Source organism: Etheostoma cragini, chromosome 24 (genome assembly GCF_013103735.1).
Source record: "Etheostoma cragini isolate CJK2018 chromosome 24, CSU_Ecrag_1.0, whole genome shotgun sequence".
NCBI lineage: Eukaryota > Metazoa > Chordata > Actinopteri > Perciformes > Percidae > Etheostoma > Etheostoma cragini.
This window is the reverse complement of record NC_048430.1, coordinates 7,533,039-7,551,726: the sequence shown is the minus strand read 5'-3', so window position 1 is coordinate 7,551,726 and position 18,688 is coordinate 7,533,039. Positions and strand designations below refer to the sequence as shown.

At 41.2% G+C, this 18,688-nt stretch overlaps 2 protein-coding genes and 1 long non-coding RNA gene across 3 annotated transcripts in view; 1 reads left to right on the top strand and 2 right to left on the bottom strand.

Annotated features, from left to right (window-relative positions):
• Window positions 1-541: 541 nt before the first annotated feature.
• LOC117939671 (vascular endothelial growth factor C-like) lies at window positions 542-14,260 on the bottom strand. Its single transcript, XM_034865160.1, has 8 exons — window positions 13,454-14,260; window positions 8,155-8,398; window positions 7,054-7,244; window positions 6,526-6,656; window positions 6,320-6,423; window positions 5,037-5,171; window positions 4,363-4,564; window positions 542-2,286 (listed from the first exon to the last, which is right to left on the bottom strand). The coding sequence occupies exons 1-8, from the start codon at window positions 13,553-13,555 to the stop codon at window positions 2,175-2,177; spliced, it is 1,221 nt and encodes a 406-aa protein (XP_034721051.1). The 5' UTR covers window positions 13,556-14,260; the 3' UTR covers window positions 542-2,174.
• LOC117939674 lies at window positions 4,558-14,327 on the top strand. Its single transcript, XR_004655646.1, has 3 exons — window positions 4,558-5,193; window positions 6,528-6,677; window positions 14,248-14,327. It is a non-coding gene; the product is annotated as an uncharacterized LOC117939674 (long non-coding RNA).
• Window positions 14,328-16,961: 2,634 nt separating this feature from the next.
• The window catches only part of LOC117939445 (stomatin-like protein 2, mitochondrial), a 5,181-nt gene continuing 3,454 nt past the window's right edge, over window positions 16,962-18,688 (bottom strand). The window contains exons 8-10 of the mRNA XM_034864794.1: window positions 18,171-18,250; window positions 17,901-18,029; window positions 16,962-17,104 (exon numbers count right to left, since the gene is read on the bottom strand). Of these exons, the coding sequence (XP_034720685.1) occupies window positions 16,991-17,104; window positions 17,901-18,029; window positions 18,171-18,250 (323 nt within the window). The 3' untranslated portion in view covers window positions 16,962-16,990. The remainder of the gene's footprint in view (window positions 17,105-17,900; window positions 18,030-18,170; window positions 18,251-18,688) is intronic.

Here is an 18,688-nt window from a genome sequence, read left to right as displayed (position 1 = left end):
CCTGAAACTTCTGACATTTCAGGGTACATTTCTGCCAACACGAGCACATTTTCTAGCATTACTATCAAGTTAGTTGCATGTCTGCCAGGGGATATTAACCTTGCTGAGTATAATGTATTGACTTGGCACAGTCCATGTTCACAACGAACAGTGGAGATTAAATAGGTTTCAGGTTGCCGAGGCTACAGCTCATCCATTAATCATTGTAATCAGCTAATGATGCACACAGATCAGACGGTCAACTAATGAGGCAGACGGTCACATAGGCCAGACAGAAAGGCGATCTCTTTGTTTTCCCTCTGAGTCAATATTGTTTATTGTGGTAGACGCAGACAGAGGGAGCGAGGGACTGCCAAAGAGGAGGGAGAAGAAGAAACGGGAAACCTTAGGAAGACTCAAGTTCCCTCCCAGAGGTGTGTGTATATATGTGTGTGTCTGTGGGGTGGAGGTATTTTACACAAGACCGTCATTAGAAAGATGAACAACGTAACTGGCATTTCTTATTCTCTAGTTGCCAGAGAACTCACATGCAATACTGTTGTTTTTTTAAAGGAGCAGTGACAAATTTCTCATTTTATGTGTGATTATCATAATAAACGTTTTATATTTTTGGAAAACATGCAGAGTAGTTACATTCTACAATAACACATATTACTTGTAAATTATGGGTTTTGACAACATTGGACAGTTTGGATGTAAAAAAAAAAAAAAAACTTAAACAAATGATATTTGGTGTGCACCAGAATTCACATACCACTGCCAGTGTAACACCAAAAAAATAATTTGCAACATTAACAGAACTGGGAAACAAACATTGTCAGACAAGGCTTTTAATCAATACTTCAAAACTACTTTAAATATTTAATAGTAGCGGGTTTCAGTTTTTCTCTACATCCATGTAGCACAAACACTACAATCGTCTCTACTCTTCAATAAATCATCCTAACATTTAATGTATTTAGTGTGCCCTAAAATCATTGTTTTTCTTAAAGCTGTATAGTATAGCCTAAATGAACTGTTACAAATAATCTCGCAGTGCAGGCAAAATGGACAATTACAAAGAAAATTCAATTTCTCCATAATAATTACAACAGAGTACAACGGCATGTCAATTGTTTTAATGCAAAACAATAGTCATTAATTGGGACTTAAATACAGTATTTTACAACCACACAAGATTCGGTCTTCAAAATATCAGTTTTAAATATGACAAAAGATTTCAATATTTACAAATAATATTACTTAGAGTGTGTAAAAGTTAAATTACCAGAAGATCCAGAGACCCAAGTGTTACCATCGATTGTGATCAGTTTCAGCCACATATGAGTGAAACCTTCAGAGAGCAGCGCTACAGTAGAGGCAAGTAGAGACTGGAGGATATAATAGCTCTTTGGGAGTGTTAGCGTTCAATCAAACAGGGTCTGGCATTAAACCTCCTTTGTGTTAAACATGAGACAAAGATGAAACTAGACCTTCACTCCATCCCTTTCAATATAGTCGCTCTGAATAGACCACCGAAACACGTCGTCCCCATTTCCGCCTCGGCTAAAAGAAATGAAGGGAAATATAAGGCCCCGGCTACATCACATTACATGATTTCTGCAATAAAAATCCTTCAACCTCTCAAACATCTCACGACTCAAGACTGCCAAAGTGCCTACAGCTTAGTTCATCTAAAAGAAAAAAAGAAAAGAGTCTGGTCTGTTATTATAAATTCCACTTTCCATTTCACATGGGTGGTGTGTGTGCATCGGGCCGCTGGTTGAATATCTTGCTCAAACACGTTGTGGCGGGGATGAATGCTGGTTTAGAGTCTGATCGGTCCATCCCACCTTGCTGTCATGCTTTTAGGCAGGTGTCATTGAAGTTATTAGAGTCCCAGAAAGTCAGATATCTCTCTTTGGCTGAAATTACTCAATTTCATATGAGTTTTGTTGCATATGGGATGGCTGTTTTGGCCTTTTTATTTCAGCACCGCCATCCTCTTGCAGACAGAATTAGCGCATAGACAGAACTAATAAAACTCCTCCATGTGCTGCTGTTGTAGTCCAGTACATGTAAATGTGTAGTTCCACCCTCCTGTCCTCCTGTCAAGACGCACGTCCTTCTTGTCCCTCTGTTTTCAGGCAATAAGTGGCTTCACCTGCAGTCTATTTCCTCCTGTCTCTGATTGGTTAATTCCACTCAGGCCTCATGTAGTTGGGAATGCACTGGCAGACTTGGTGGCTGTAGTAAAAACCCGCCTGGCACACACGTTGGGGCTTTCTGCAAGGCAACCTGTAACAACTGGGCAGAGGGAGAAGGAGAAAAATCAAGAGGAAGATGGGAAGTGGACAGAAATGCGGAGAGAAAAGGTAGTGAGAGAAGAAAGTGAAAGTTTTTAAAGTAAGGGTGAAGGGAAAGAAAGGGTGAGGTTGAGAGGAACAGAGAAGAAAGACACGGGAGTTAATACTCTTCTCTTGGCTTGAATACTATCAACTATTTAGATCTTCACGTCCCTTTTGGATGAAGCCCTGATCCAAGTTTAGTTCTTTTGCGTGCATCAAACGATTCTGTGCGTGAGAAAAAGAGGGAGTATTTCTCCAGAGAGGGAAGGAATATGGCCAAATTCTGGGAACTCTCATCTTCAAAATCACAGTAGGTGTATTGTAGTCAGTGCACCACCGCCTGTGACCAGATGTTGAATCAAACTTTAAAAAACAAAAATAACAAGGACAAAACAATGAGTGTGATGGGAAAGGGACATGTGCTCTGCATACTTGAATACTAACGTCCCGTACTGTATTAAAGAGCTGGATTGGGTTGCTCCAGCCATTCAAAAATCCATACTGAACTTGTGGTTACTTAATTCTTATAAGAGAGTTTCAACCCAGTGATTTAATAAGCCAGTTTGCTTGTAAAGACTTATGTGATTGCTAGAAAATGTTTTTTTAAATGAAGTTACTGTAGCACCACAAGCTGATATAAAGCATAATTTCCAAAGAGGCTAAGATTGAAAAGAATTTGGAACTTTAAGTTGTAAAATATTTGAATTTTTCTTATAAAAAAGCACAATTAAGGAAGTCAGACTGAAATTTGAAATAGAAGTTTATGTAAAGATCTTATTTATTTCAGCCCTCTTAAGCTGAGAAAGTTGTAGCAACTCTCTCTGTGTGTGTCTGTCTGTCTGTGTGTGTCTGTGAACTTTCCCACACGTGTAAAGCCACGATTAGAAATCCATCACATCAAAGCTCATGCCTGCCCGTGTGTTTTTCCTTGTCGCTCAATTTGTCTCCGAGCCTGTCCTATTGCTGCTCTGCTCACTGTCATCGAGTTCAGCCAGTCTCCCCGTCCGTCTCTGCAGGCCTCTTGGGTCAGAGGGAGGTTGATCTCTTGCATGCCGGCTGTGGGAACCCCAACACGCATGCAACACACGCACACACAGCTGAGACCCGCAGTTGGATGTTTTAGATCCCCCGTGTCCATAAATGGCCACATGGAAACATGTGAGCGAAAGAAAATGGAAGAAGAACGCATTTCTTTCTTGAGTTCGGAATGTGTGACATGTCCATTGAGAGTTTGCTTGCCTTCTCCCCCCTCTTTTTAACTGCTTGACCCTTAAAGCTGTGGTTCTCGCTCTTTCCTTGCCCCTTTTCTATGCAGATTCCCAGGATAAAGACTAGTGAAGGCACCACAAGGACGGACCAGCTGAGCACAGCAGACTGGACCAGTTTACCCCGTGTAAGTCAAGGGTTCAGGTACCTCATAAATCAACATGCACAAACGCTGCATTTGAACTTGGAAAAAAAATGGCAAATAGTTGTTTCCAAATGGAAGTTATTGTAATGCAGGATCTGACTTGTCCTTAGCTACATATGCAAAACACTGAGTAAGAGTGAAGTAATATGTGGAACGGGACACAGTAACCACAGACTGCGGTCTGCCAGGTAACAATCAGGCATTTCCAAACAAACCAATCCAAATAATCAATGAAGACAGTATACCTTTTAAGTAAAAACCTGCTCTAAAATCCTTTGTGCCAAGTTCTATGTTCTTAAGCCACCATGTACTAGAAGTATTTACTGTCCCTTGAGCCCATGTTATATCACCTTCCTCATAGCCGCTAACATATTTAATGCTCTATTAAAACTATTTTTTTGGCTTAGGACAGAGGGGGGGGGGGGGTTCTAAGAGCTAAGGGTGGAGTTGGCAGGGACCCAGAGTGTGGATACTTGGGATAATTTCATCCCCCAAAGGAGACATTCTCTGTTTGCGCGACCCTTTCCACAGGGGAGAAAAGACCGCAGAGCTGAGAACCGCAGGGTTTTGCTCAAGGAGGAACTTAGGGTTGAAACCAGGACGAGGACAGACTTGTGCGCCTACCTGCAGGAGGTGGGGTTGAACCTTTTGCCCTGCCGCAGACACGACTTTGCACTCTCTCTGCACTGACACAGGCAGGTGTCGGGGTTCAGGGGCTGGTTCCCGGGACACTCAGCGGCACACACGCAGCCACACAGCTCGGCATCCCACCGCTGGCCGGTGGGGCACCACTTCCCCTCACCTTGGCCTTCACACTGGCATTCACCTGAGAGAAGGAAGAGTTGAATTTGGTGAATTAAAACTACACTTGATCAGATATTGGATTGTGCACCTTTTTGTTGCTGAATATTTGGTGGTCAGGTTCTGACTTGTTAGACAGTTGCATAAAAGCCTACTTTCCATCAAGATCCCTCTATCTGTGTTTATCCACTCTGGCTCCATCTTGCCTGGCACCTTTCAGAATGACAGCCCCGTTCTTAGCAATTTGGTTTATTTACAGTAAATTGATAGGTCTTTTTTTTTACCACTTTCTCACACAAAAGAAGAGCACTTTGGCATCCCTATTGAGGCATTAGAACCTATTATGTGAATGGCATGTTACACTTTGGAGAATGACAATGTTAAGGCTCTTTCTGGTATCCCCTCATATATATTCTTTAAAAAGAAATCTTTCACTCAGATTTTTGGGTTTTAATTAGTGGTATAGTGTTGACTATATTTCAGTAACCCTTCCTTACAGGTGTTGTGGTCCAGTTTCCAGCCTGGATCGCAGCTGTCCTCGGTGAGTCCATTCCGACAAACGCACTCGCAGGTGGACTCATGCAGAATCCTGTTGGGCCCACAGAGAGCCAGCAGACCCGAGTCCAGCGCCTCTGGAAGCCACAAGGAAAGAAGGTTAAAAAAATGGGTATTAAGTTGTTTTTCCAGCTTTGTTTTGTCTTTCTGCAGAATGCACAGCTTCCCATCGGTATCTATTTTCAGTCCGTTACGGATTATGTTAAGCAAGGTTTTCCAGTTTATTATTAGGGGAAAAAAAAGAAGTTACTGGAGATGGCAGGTATTGTAGTTCACTACATGATTGTACAAGTACCTTAACATACCACAAAAACATTTTTGCTTCTCATGTTACAATTGAATAAACATTCCCTCGGGGGGAAAGTCGCTTCAGATCAATTCATATCGTATCATCCGGCTGTGCTGGTTAAGTCTTTTATTTTAAATTGTTTTTTAAATGAAATCTGGCTCACATCTCTAAACCTGCTGAGTGGGGGTTTAGGTGTAGCCATGTTTAGAATGATTTAGCATTCTCTCTCAGAACTTGGGAGTTGTCAGTTATGTTTCCAAGTGGAACAATACATCTATTTAGAAATTAAAGCACAATTCCTTAATATTATAGCATGTGGGGGAAATATTAGTGCCGGAGAGGAGGGGGAGGGGGAGAAGGGATTACTCTGCAGGTTTTAGGCTCCTGCCAAACTGCAGCAGGTGATTCCCATTCATCAGTGAAAACACCTGTGTTGGATCAGGTGTCCCAGTCTGAACCTGCTGCTTTGTCATCACACCATTCAAACTCACAGAGGAGGTAAATCCTGTTTGTTTTTTTTGTAATGCAACATACTGCGTAGGTTTTGCTTGTTTTACATCCTGGTCTCAACCCTTTTATTGAGGATGTAACATTGCATTTGCTATAATATATGCTTTTAATTGGCAAAACTCCTCCCTGCTTTCTAGCATTGGATTGGTGCAGAGCTTTTTTTTTTGTTTGTATTTGTTTGTTAAATTATCAGATAAGGACCTGAAATATTTACTGCTCTCTACACCACTTTTTGGCTAGTAAAGTCTTTAAAATGGAGACGTGTCCCCTCGTGACTCATTTGATTGATTTTTAGAGCCCAAAAAATGCTAAAGGTACCCAGTATTTCACAGCAAACAAGCACAGAAGTGTACTCATTCATCTCAAACCCCTTATGGGTCATCTCAACTGAATAATTTGACTCTAACATGACTTATTCAAGCTCACCTGTTTCTCTCTCTGAGTAGTTTAAGGTGTCTGCAGAGACACACACACAGTTCGTTGGATCCCATAATGACCCGGAGGCACAGGGAACTTCAGGTGGGGAACACCTGCACAGAGGCACACATTCTAAATGCATGGATACCGGACAAATGACTCAAAAGGTTGTAAACACAAACGCACCACACACGTCACTCCTCACTCTCACTCACAGGTGATCTGATGCAGCTCGTCGTATGATGGAGTGGAGCGGCCGCTTGGAGAGGCATTCGCACGAAGTGTGGTTGACGAAGGATACCATGACGACTGAGCGATCCATCCTGGGCGGGGACAGTTCCATCAGCTGGCAGGAAGAAAGATGAAGGTGAGAGAGAGAGACGACATTTTATTTCCCTTCTGTTTTCTTCTTCCTCCAATCCCGCTTTCATTACAACATTGCTGGTTGTGACTGTGCAGAGGTTGATGTAATGATTGTGCAACTGTGCGTGTGTATTGTGTTGACTTGATGGCCAGTTGTAGCCAAAAGGTGTCCCACTGCAGTAGGGCGGACTGCGATACAGATGAAGTTGTTACACAATTGGATAGATTCCCATTGTCCTCTTTCCTGAGGCAGTTCGAAGTGTGAGAGCAGAAAATACCAACACGATCATGTAGTGTGTACAAAAACTTAAGTGCTAAGAATTGTCTAACGTGAGCGTAAACGGGCCAGATACAAGTAAGAATCCAGCTGTGCCACTTACTGTCTTGTTGACGAACGTGTGACTTGTGTTGGTGCAGTAAAAGGCCTCGTTGGTGCAGCACCCTCCGCACCTATGCAGCGCCACACAGCGAGGGAGGTAGAACTGACTGGTGGATTCTGGGTATTCTTTGGCGACCTCAACACACACCTCTCTGGGCTGGCATGAGGTCCGCTGGATCTCCTCTAAGATGACTGAAAACAAATGCAATGTAGCAACTGAATCAAAATACAAGAGAGCACTTAGGTCTGTTATTAGAGGTTTTGAGGTGATGGCAGGAAATTATCAACCAATGTGTCTAATTCTCATTTTCCAGTCTTCTTTCCAACATGAGTTTTTTATCTTGCATTTACCTCCTACTTTTGTCTGTCTCCGGTGCAAAGAAATCTGTCTGGAAAAGTCCACTATAGGGTTTAAAGCGAGGCTGCCCAGTTTGGGGCCCCCGGGCCAAGTTTAGCCCCTACTCCCTTTGTATTTGCCCGTCAAGGCATTTGACATGCTCACGCTTATTCTATTATTTTTAAAAGTGCTGTTAAATCCTAACTTTATTGACTATGAAACCTAGCGTTTGTGCAGCTAAAAAGTACTTAATCTGAGTTTTACAGCAATGTAAAGCACATTGTTGTTTAATAGTGCTATTAAACCTGACGTAAGTTTTATCCACGAAGAATTACAAGATTTAGGGTATACTCCTTGTTCTCCCTTATGTGCTGCGAGCCATGTTCACTTCACTGGCTGAGAGGCAGCCAAAATCTTATTTGAGATTTAGAATGTTCATTTTGAATCAAATGTAATAGATTTTTACATGACGTCGTCGTTTGATTTTTGGCGCGTGGCCTTTCATCCAGAAACATCTTTGGCCCTTCATATGAAAGAATTGAATAACCATAATAGGCTATAATTATTAAGTTGGGATTTTTTTTCATATTGCTTTGAGTTTTTGGAAGTGATCTGGTACTCCGTACACTATATATACTTTCACAAATTAAATTAATAATGGTCTTATGTCAGAAACCACTAGTTTGCTTTTTATCTAAACTCAAGCACTGTCTGGCAACTAAACTCACTGTACAGTACTTGTTTGTGAAGTATCTAAATGTTTACCTTCCAAAGTCCTGTCCATTTTGAAAAGAGCCTCCTCCCTCGGCTGACCCCACAGGTCCTCATCTTTAGAGTGGACTAAAGGGTTTGCTGAGGAGGTAGAAAAAGAGGGGGAAGAGGAGGCGTGCCATGATTTCTTCGTCAGGCAGTGCTGAAGCAAAGTGTATTTGGGGTATAGAAGCTGTATGAGCTGATCCACGCTCGTCACTGACTCCAAACTGGCCTGGTCATCTGACAGTACTGGAGCCTGGAAGACAGGAAGGAATCATATAGACAAATGGGACTTTAATGATGCTATTTCTTTAGCTAAAATACACTTTTAGTTCTTCATGTGTTGACAGAATGCGGTGTATTTGTAGATAACGTCCCTAAGAGGGGGGGACAAGACATAAGGAGAGTCTTGGCATTTGACACAAGTCACAAATTTCAGACCCAATATATGCTGTTTTTGGTTATTAAATATAACAGACACAAATGCAACACTCTTATATTTTGAAATGTTAGAATTGGGTAGGTGATTTGTTGAGTCAGGGAAACTATTACTGTTCAGTTAACAGTGTAAGCTTTGCTGGTTTGAGCTGGATAAACAGTGAATACCTCAGCTACCAATGTGTTGTAACATGTTGCTGTTGGCTACTGTTGGTTATTATGGGTACGTGTGTCCTCTCCTCACCCGCACACATTGTTGCATTTGAGTTCTCAAGGAAGCTGCAAAATCAGTTTTCTTTGTCTTAGCATTGCTATTCTTGTTATTTCTGGTAGCTCCCTTTTTAAAGCTTTCAGACTGCTATTAACTTCAAACGATATCACCTCAGGCAATGTGATAAAATACCTGCCCTTGAGCAAGATGCTGTAATCTGAGCAAGTTTACCAATGAGGTTACATTTTTGTACTGCATCTGAAAGTCATTTTGGTTACTTAATCAATCAATCAATCAATCAATCAATCAGTCAATCAACCAGCATTTATGTAGCACTTTACAGTAACTAGCAGGTGTCCAGACTGCTTCACATCAGAAACCAAGAATAAAACATATCACACAAAAATTAATTAAACATAAACCGTAAAATCAAAGGATTATATAGAAACGGCAGAGGAAAATTGTCACACCACTACTAAGTATTACAAGTCATTCTAACCAAATAGGTTTGGACATAAAAAGAGCGACATCTGTAATAGTGCAAATATCAGGGGGTAACTTGTTCCAGAGTCTCGGGGCAGCAACCACAAAAGCCTGATCACCCTACCATTTATACCTGGACCTTAGGACTTCTAAGACCAGTTGATTGAAGACCGCTGACGCAGTGTTAAAATCTTGGACAGATACTCTGGGGCCGAGTCATTTAAGGCCTTGAAAACAAACGAAAAAATCTTGAAATAGATTCTGAAAGGCAATGGGAGCCAATGTAGGGTGTAGAACACGGGAGTGATGTGTGCACGTCTAGATGTATTTGTCAAAAACCAAGCAACAGCATTGTTGAAGACGTGAGGGGGTTTGATTCAGACCAACATAAAGCGCATTATAGTAATCCAACCGTGAACTAATAAAAGCACGAATCACCTTTTCTAGATCATGCCTGTCAGGAAATCAATTTCTTTCTGCTACCCTTCCTGAATGTGCCCTCCATGACAAGTTAAACTAGCAACTTTGAGTCTCCTACGTAGGCGCTTCTGTGAATTTCTTAAAAGTGCATTAGCCCTGCTTAAATCCCATCCGCGGTTTAAATGGACCAAACAGACAGGATATTGTCAGCTCAACCAACACCCACATTATTATTATAATTGTTGTACAGAGATGGCTTTATGTGGTGGATCAGGTCCATGAATGAAATCTCAGTTTACCGTAGAGCTATAAAACATTGCTGCTGTGAGTCATCGCCATAATGATTTTTCTGCCGTCATGATAGATGACTCTGTTCCCCTCCAAGATACAGTAGATGAAAGAAAAAAGGTAAATTGTCTGACTGGCTACTGTATCATCTGTGGGGATAAGATGTCAGCTGAGAGTGTCACACATTAATTCTTCCTCCGGGGAGTGAGCGTGGTTGTTTAGTTTCCCAGACTGAGAGGGAACGGACTGGTACAGCTGGCATTACCTAAACAGAAACCAGATCTCCGATGTTATCTGTCTGTCTCTCTCTCTCTCCCCCTGTCTTTTTAGCCATCTCATATCTCAACATATGTGTAACCTATGGCATCAATTAATGTTTTACAATTCTTCTTTTTCTAAACATTGACTACAAGACTAAGAGGCTACAGCCATACTCTGTGAGGCTTTACAGTGGTGCTTCAAAGGGAGAGTTAGATTTTTTTTGAAGTAGGGTTGTATGAGGTACTTATCCATATTCATTGTATTACATACAGTGGATGGCGGTTGGCAGCAGGAGGACAGGCACAGAAGCTAGGTAATGTACTGCTGTGGATGGGGGCAACAGCAAAATCTGTCTTAGACAACTTTAAAAAAGGCCACCTAAAAAATCTGTATTAGTTAAAGCATACACTATTTAAAATATTTTCACAGCTTTACCTTGCTTTCAAACGGCCTTGTAGTGTACACAGGGGGAACTGAAGCTGGTATCTAAACTCTCATCAAAGCCACCAGACTCCATTGACAAAAACAATCATTTTACCTCGCAGAACACGGGTTGCTGGCCTATCACTGCCTTGATTGGTTAATTTGTTAGCTCCTGATCTTTTTGTAACCCAAAAGTCACGCAATAGAACATACAAACTAACTTATCTAAGCAGCGGTAAACCAGCAACTCTGGTGTTGTTTTTGTCAATATAGTCAGGTGACTTTGACAAGAGCATAGATAACTGCTTCAGTTCCCCGTAGGAAAAGGCTGCCTGCTCACAAGGTTGAGACATTGATATTTCTTTTTTTTCATTTTTTTTTGGTGGGCCTTTTTTTTCTTTTTTTTTAGGATAAAAATAATATAAATCAAATATTTTCAGCTGCTGCCCCCATCCACAGCAGTACATTGCTTTGCTTTTGTGCTGGGACTCCTGCCTGCTTCTCCAAACTGAGGGCGTGCAGACCGCCTTCTACTTATGTAATAAAATGACTATGAAAAGCTAATAAGTATCTCATACTACCACACTTTAAAATATCCTAAGCTACAACTAACATCAGCATGCCTACAATGACCATGCTAACATGCATGTTTAGCAGGTATGTTTACCATGCTCACCATCCTATTTTAGCATGTTCGCATGCTAAAATGTGCAGCTGAGGCTGATGGAAAAACCATTACCCTTAGAGTAAAGTAGAGGCTACAACTGCCAATTTGTTTTCTTTACTTACAGCATTACTGATTTACACTCATCATTTCTGCAGGTGTATCTTTTTTTTTTGGCCAGTTTTTAGTATTCAAACTCAGACAATTTAACATTGAAACCTAATAACAATCACACGATAATGTTGATGGACAGTTGTCATTAATAATTGGAGAATGGATTATTTTCTCTTATGCTTTTCTTTCAAGGTCTTTCCAGATTTCCTCTTTTTCTTTCGGTTTCTCTCTCTCTCTCTCTCTCTCTCCCTCTCTCCTTTTGCGTTAATTGATTACATGACATGAGGTCATTGCTGTGGGACTATGATGTCATAATGGACGAATGACCAACGCTCTTGGGTTCAGAATGAGATACTGCTGGCACAGAGACGCATTCGTTAGTCACTCTTTCCTCCAGTATAAACGTGTTGCGTCTGACGCTAACATTACGTTCACACACACAATTTTCTTTTCTATCTTTTTTTTTTTTTTTGATTGATAACTGGCTAGTTGCATCAAAATCTGTGTGGGGATTCCTTCATTCAATTCCACGAGGATTGTATTACTTAAGATCTCTTCCAGTGCATTTGGATGACAATCCCTAGTAGTAAACCTATTTTAACATCAATAAACGACAGAGCCGATCATAAATCACTGCTATTAAAGACATTTCTGACAAGGAAGAAGCTTTTCCCTCAACACCAGGAACACTTCCACAGAACAACTCCGAATAGTTTCCCGGTTGGCGGGTAAACAGCATTTACAGTAAAGTAGACATTCGAAACCGAAGCAGTTGTGTTTCCACAGAATTATGCAATAAAGTATTGTCTGAAATGACATCCCAGAGACAAGCTTTGGAAACATGTTTGGAACTATGTTAAGAAATTGATGTTTCTTGTAAGGTAAAGGGAGTGGTTTTATAAGCTGGGGCTTTAATTAGACCCCCTTTAGTTGCTTTAGGGGTAAATCCAAATGATTGCATTAAAGCCCTTGGATATTTATTACTATTACTACTAAGAGTAGTAGTTTGCCAGGTAATTGAGTTCATTTTAACAATGATAATATACATTATTAAAACAAATGTTTGGGAAAAGCCAACATAAAGCGCCTTAGAGGATGAATGAACACATTACAAAGATGGTTTAAGCTCATCTAAGTTGTCTTGTCTGTATGAGGGATCGCTGGTCTTCTCACAACGCATGTAGCCTTTCTGGATGAAAATAATGTCCTTCCACCACAGCAGTCACAGCACTTTAGACCTGCACTCTTTCTAAGTCTGCCCAAGGCTTTTGATACTCTTGATCATAATATTTAACTAAATAAGCTACTTTTTTTAAATTGGTTTTGAGGATTCAAATCATATCTTCCTGGTTTGGGCTGTGGATGCCGATCAAATCAAGTCCCTACGTTGTTGGTATATTGTTTAGACTGAACAATGTCCTTTTTTTATGCCGACGATACCATCTCGGATGCTATCAGCTCAATCTTAATCATCTCCACACCTTATCAATTCAGAGCTTGTTCTCAACTCTCGAAAGACAAAATGTTTGCATTTCACGAGCACAGAGCTCGGATATTCCTTCCCCCGATGCGTACTCTTGTAAATCTAATAAACGTTGCAGCGTTATAAAAACTCCTTGCTTAAAAGCTAAAAAATCAAATTAGATTCTTGTGCCAAATCAAACCCATTAAAAGAAAAGGTCTTCTCTACACTGGGTTGTAGTTTTAAACACATCTTGTGTTTGTCAGGTCTCTCTGTTAAAAGAGCTCTTTATCTTGATCTAACCCCCAATAATGAGACTTCCATAGTAAACAGAGCTTTACTAAAAGCATTGTTCCAATTCTCTCATTTGGTGTTTAAATGATGATTGAGAGCACTGCTCTGAAATCTCCCATTCAAATTGTTTGAGATTTGGTAAAGGCCAAAGTGTACAATTGACATCGTTTTCTTAACGGCAGCATGTGCATTTGCTACCTTTCTCCACACATTCATTCAGACTACCAGATTGTAAAGAAATGTAATGTCTCACCTCGGTGCCCATGTCTCCAGTTTGGTAATAGTCCGTATAGTCTTGTCCTGAGCATAAATTGCTGATATTAAGAATCCATAGGAGCAAAGCTGGTATCCACATAGTGATACCAGGGGTATCATCCAGAGGTGGGGAGGAATGGAGATGTCAGGGCAGAGGAGGAGGAAGTTAGTGAATCTAAAGCTGGATGTAAAGTGAAAGAAAGGGAGAAGAGGAGGAGCAGGAGGGTATCACAGACTCGGCAGGTATCTCTTTGCTCCTCTCTTCATTCTATCCTGGGACAAAGTTGCTCTTCCGGCGCAGGTTGTTTGAATTTGGGAAACCAGCTGAATAAAACATGGTGAGGGAATCGTCTCCTCTTCTTTGCGTCAAACCCAGCTCCTGTTTTCTTTCTCCTTTGGACTTCAGAGGAAGTCTTTCCTCGTGTCGTGCTGCGTTTCCATTCTCACCGTTTTGTTTGATGTCAGGTGACTGTTTGCCGTACGTCTCCAACCCGATTTAATTTATTTGCTGACACTCTTTTTTTTTTTCTTTCCAGCCTTGGTTGTGTTGTCAGTCTCTTCTCCTTCGCCCTTCACACTTGTGCACCTTCTCACTTTCTTTTATCTATATTTTCTCCTCGCACAACAGCTGCACTCTTCCCTCCCTCCCTCCCTCCCTCTCTCTCTCTGATTATCTCTGCCTCTTTATCTGTCTCGTTTCTTCCTCAGGAACCTTCGGGGCAAAGCTCTGTCTGTCTCCCTCTGGACTTTTTTTTTGCCGTTCTCTAAATCTGTCACAACTTTTTCTTTCAGGCTCCCTGATCCTTGGAAAAGCATCAAAGACAGAAAAAAGAAGGAAGAGCTTATTCCAAATCCTTTTTCCAAATGGAGTTTTTTTTTTTTTTTTTTTTAAGAAAAGAAAGTAGGTTTAAAACAAAGTGTCCAGCTTGTGGTATTAAGTTCTTGTCCAAACAGAATGAATGTGCATCCTGCTCATAGACATCCCAGTGGAGTGAATGAGAGAGAGAATACAAGAATGGAAGGATTGTATCTTGTGGGCGGAGTGAAGGATTTGAGAGAGACGATTCGTGCGCTATAGCTGATTGAACTGGCACACTTATTTTTTTTACCTAGAAATTGCAGGCTTTGCAGTCGGCATAAGCAGGCAGCGCCTCATGAATTTCCTCTTAACACATGCCATTATTCTTTTTATGCGATTTTAATTTGAAACTGGAAAGGCAATTTTTTTTCTTCTTTTTAATACATATAGCTTTTCAAAAAGACATTCTCTCAGGCACAAAAGAGCTTCAACAAAATCAGATAATCCTCACATGTTCCTTATCACTCTTCCCTTCCTCACAGATTCGTTATCTTGAAGTCTTTGTCCTTCCATCTTTGTAATTTCTGGTAACGGGAGCAGCTGCCGCTGACACTTAACAGTGTGTGTCTTCAGTAGCAGCCCAGTGGTGATGAATATGTGAATTGCTGAGCTGCAGCTCTAAGTGCCTTTTTATGAGCTGCTAATACCCTTGCTGTGTCTCTCTCTCTCTGGTGTTTTTGCTTCATGTCAGCTGTCTCCAATTCCTATTGGTTTCTCTTCACCTCTGTAAGCACTATTTCAATGTCAAGACTGGTCTTTGGGTGAGAGAGGGACAGAAATAAAGCCACTAAATTGGGTCTCACACCTGCAGCTCCAAACACCTTTTCCACCCCGGTCGTTCATACTTTCTCCCTCCCCCTCTCACCTCTTCTCTTATTTCTCCCTCTGGTTTTGCTGTTCAAGGTCCTAAAAATGAAACTTTACATACCTCCTTAACTATACTGCCCCCAAGGCTGTGGGCATGTGTGTTTGCGTGTGTGTGTGTGTGTCTTGAAGGATGAGGAGGAGGAGAAGGGGAGGGCAAGGAGAGGTGAGCAGCAGCAGAAGCTTTGTCTGAATTATATCTTCTTTTTTTCCCTCTCTAAGGGCGAAGCAGTTACAGACAACTGTAAAATAAATTATGGGGAAGATGGACAGACGGGAGAAGGAGATGAGACAGGAGGCTGACTACAAGGAAGGAGAAAGAGAGGTGTGTCTGGGAAACGCTTGAATGAGAAAACATCCGATTTTTGGGCCAGTCACTGCCAGCCTTTTCAAGGATTAAAGACGCACACCCCTACACACACAAACGCACACATTCACACACGGTGGCAAGTGTCTGCTTGCAGTACGCTTTATGTGTTGAAATCTGTCGACCAAATTCCACATTCCAGTCATTGCTTTCCCCACTTAAACATGTGAGTGGAGCAAAGATTTAGACAATAAGAGAGAGGTTATCAGTCTTATTTGGGGATTTCTCCTGTTTAATAGAACTCTGTGGCTGCAACAAAGGCTTTCTCAAGGGTCTAATTTTCATGTTTTAAAAAGGAAACAAAAATCACCTGCTTCAAAGTGCACTTTAAATATGTATGAGATGACATTCTCTTTGTCTGTCTATGCGTAAAGGATTAACTGTTTCCATGGGGAGCAAAGGGTAAGGTAAATTTTTAAACCTCTGTGATAAAATATTTAATGCCCACGATCCTCCCCAGAGGCTGACTATAAACCTAATGCAATTATAAAAGTCAAGTGAAAAATGATTTGGAAAAAAACTACTTGCCATTACGTTGCTTATCTTGCGTCATCTTGGGTGGTCCTCACTCTCCGGCCTACAGAGCGTTTCTTCTTAAATGAGTCCGTTGCAGACTATCAACTGCTTCTCCTACAGGTGCACATCTTAGAAAATGTGGACCTCCTATGTTTTTGTGTTTCAGTGCGGTCCTATTACAATGCTTAGACAAACTGAACGTCTACTCAAACGTTTTTAACAGTGATAACTTCTTTACGTCCCAGGAATGAGTTTGGTTTGTAAAACAGCTGCCATGCTATGCCACAGATGAACTTTAGTAAAAATTCATGGGAACTACCCACCAACACCAATTTACTGTAGGTCTTAAGTAGAAAGTGAGAACTTCTCTCTGAGCGCCAGGTGCCGTGTAGAACTGAGATGTTCTACCAATACAACTGGAGAAACCATACTGCTGCAATATTCACACTATTTTTATTTCTGAATGTCCACATTTGCATTATACCCACAACAACAGCCAAATGAAATTTTTTTTTTTTTTTACTGTCATCCTAAACTTACAGTCTCTAAAGGGTCCTTAACAAAGTGATTTGAGGCTTTTATCTATATCCCAAAAAACAGAACCAACTGCTTTTGAAAATAAATTCAATTATATTTTAAACATATCACAGCCAGAAAACGTCCATATAAAGGCGATGTGACAAACACCAACAGAAGTAATATCATTTGTGGCTCAGGTTCCCAGCCGTCCTTGCTCGGCTTCGTCTCGGTTTATGCAGTGCCGTTCCTCCGTCATGACCTCCAGTGCTCTGCGGTAGATAGAGTGCCCTTTGCACCAGACACTGAGGGAGTCCACAAAGCGGTGCCATTGTTTTCCACAATTGTGGAAAAACCTCTCCCTCTGATTATTTGTAATTTATGTTTTCCCTTTCAGCTACAGTTTAGAGCAGTTATTGAGCTGCTGTTGACTGGACTGGAGCCTCTTCACTTGGTTCATCTGTCTTGGTCTTCATTCGCTCAACTTTTGGCCTCTGTTTGGCCAGCGTGCTGTAAATGGTCATGGCCTGAGGGTAGAACAGGAAGGAAAGTGTTACCAACATTCTACTAAAAGCTTAGTAAGTGACTTTTCATCATGAAAACCTACCAAACAATAAGGGTGACGGGGTGGGGGAAATGGAAAATCGTACATGTATGGATTTTCTTTCTTATCCCTAGAATCAACTTTATTTTTTAATTCAGGATTCACCTAAATATTGTTTATTCGCTACTGTTGACAACAACTTCATCATATCGGTTCCCAGCGAGACAGAGGGAAAGCAGAAAATACATGGTATGTTCTTCTTTACAAATGAAAGGTAAGACTGACTGACATGTGATGTGCATTCTTTTTAGATAAGAAATTTAGATAGAAATGCCTCGTATCTCACGCAGGTGGTGATGGCGCAATGGATGTGACGCATGCCTTTGGTGTGGGAGATCTGGGTGTAATTGTAAGACACTTAACCCCTAGTTGCTCCAGGAGAGTGGGGCCTCTGACATATATATATATATAAGGAATTGTAAGATGCTTTGGACAAAAGCAACAGCTAAATGGCATGTAATGATGTATTGTCTGCCAAAGTTTATTATTCTATACTTTTATTTTTGTTAAAGAAAATCTCTATACTGTCCAATCCCAATACTTATAGAATCCTAATACAACTTGAATCAGCACCCATGTATCGTGAAATATTCAAATTTAGACAAAAGCATAACCCGGGCCTACAATGACCATAAGGCCAAGATTTGTAACATATTTTGTGGACAAATTCATATTCAGAGTAAATCCCAAAGTCTATTAGTGGGCAGAAACCAGCATACCTGTGTGACCATTCCACTAATGTCCCCAGTGTTGGAGGGCAGAAGGACAGTGTTGGACTCCTTGGCGAGGTTGGAGAAGGCAGAGACGTACTGTTCAGCAACACTCAGCGAGGCCGCAGCATTCCCGTTCTGTCAGGAACACAACCAACAATTCTGATCACTGGGAAATACTCTGTGGGATGACTTTTTTTTTTTTTTTTTTGGTCTTTTCAAATAACCCAGGATCATCTGTAATCCTTTAATGACAAAGCCGTGAAATCTACTTTGTACCTGTTCACCCAGGGCATCTGACAGCAGACGAATAGCCTTGGATTTGGCTTCAGCTTTGGCTAACACAGCTTGGGCCTCACCTAGAGACAACACAGCAAAGTATCAACAAAAGTCGATTTGTTTTGGATTACAGCATATTGTGGGCCATAAACCTACCTTTTCCACATTCGCCTTGATTCACTTCTACTCAAATGTGCTTGCATGTTTGCTTTGTTTAAAGTCTGAGTGGGGAGAACGCTGTCTAGTGTTGGAACAGTCTGCAGGCACGTAATTAAATGCTTTGTGGATTTACTGTAATGACGGCCTAAGTCCTACGTTAACAAGACCTTCAATTACATACTCGATTGCGTGATTCATGCTTGTAACAGAGTCAGTGGAAAATCCGAGTTGAAAAAGTTCCTTTAGGTCAAGACAAATGCACGGACGCCCGGGTAGCTCAGTTGGTATAGCCCGCGCCTACATGTAGAGCTTTATTTCTTGACGCAGGGGTCCAAGGTTTAAGTCAAACGTGCGACGAT

Excerpts from the sequence above, each read along its gene's own strand:
- LOC117939671 (XM_034865160.1), bottom strand. The coding sequence starts at position 13,555 with ATGTGGATACCAGCTTTGCTCCTATGGATTCTTAATATCAGCAATTTA. Across the intron at positions 5,172-6,319 it reads CTACTCAGAGAGAGAAACAG|AGGCGCTGGACTCGGGTCTG; the intron begins GTGAGCTTGAAT and ends TGTGGCTTCCAG. Across the intron at positions 4,565-5,036 it reads GAAACTGGACCACAACACCT|GTGAATGCCAGTGTGAAGGC; the intron begins GTAAGGAAGGGT and ends TCCTTCTCTCAG.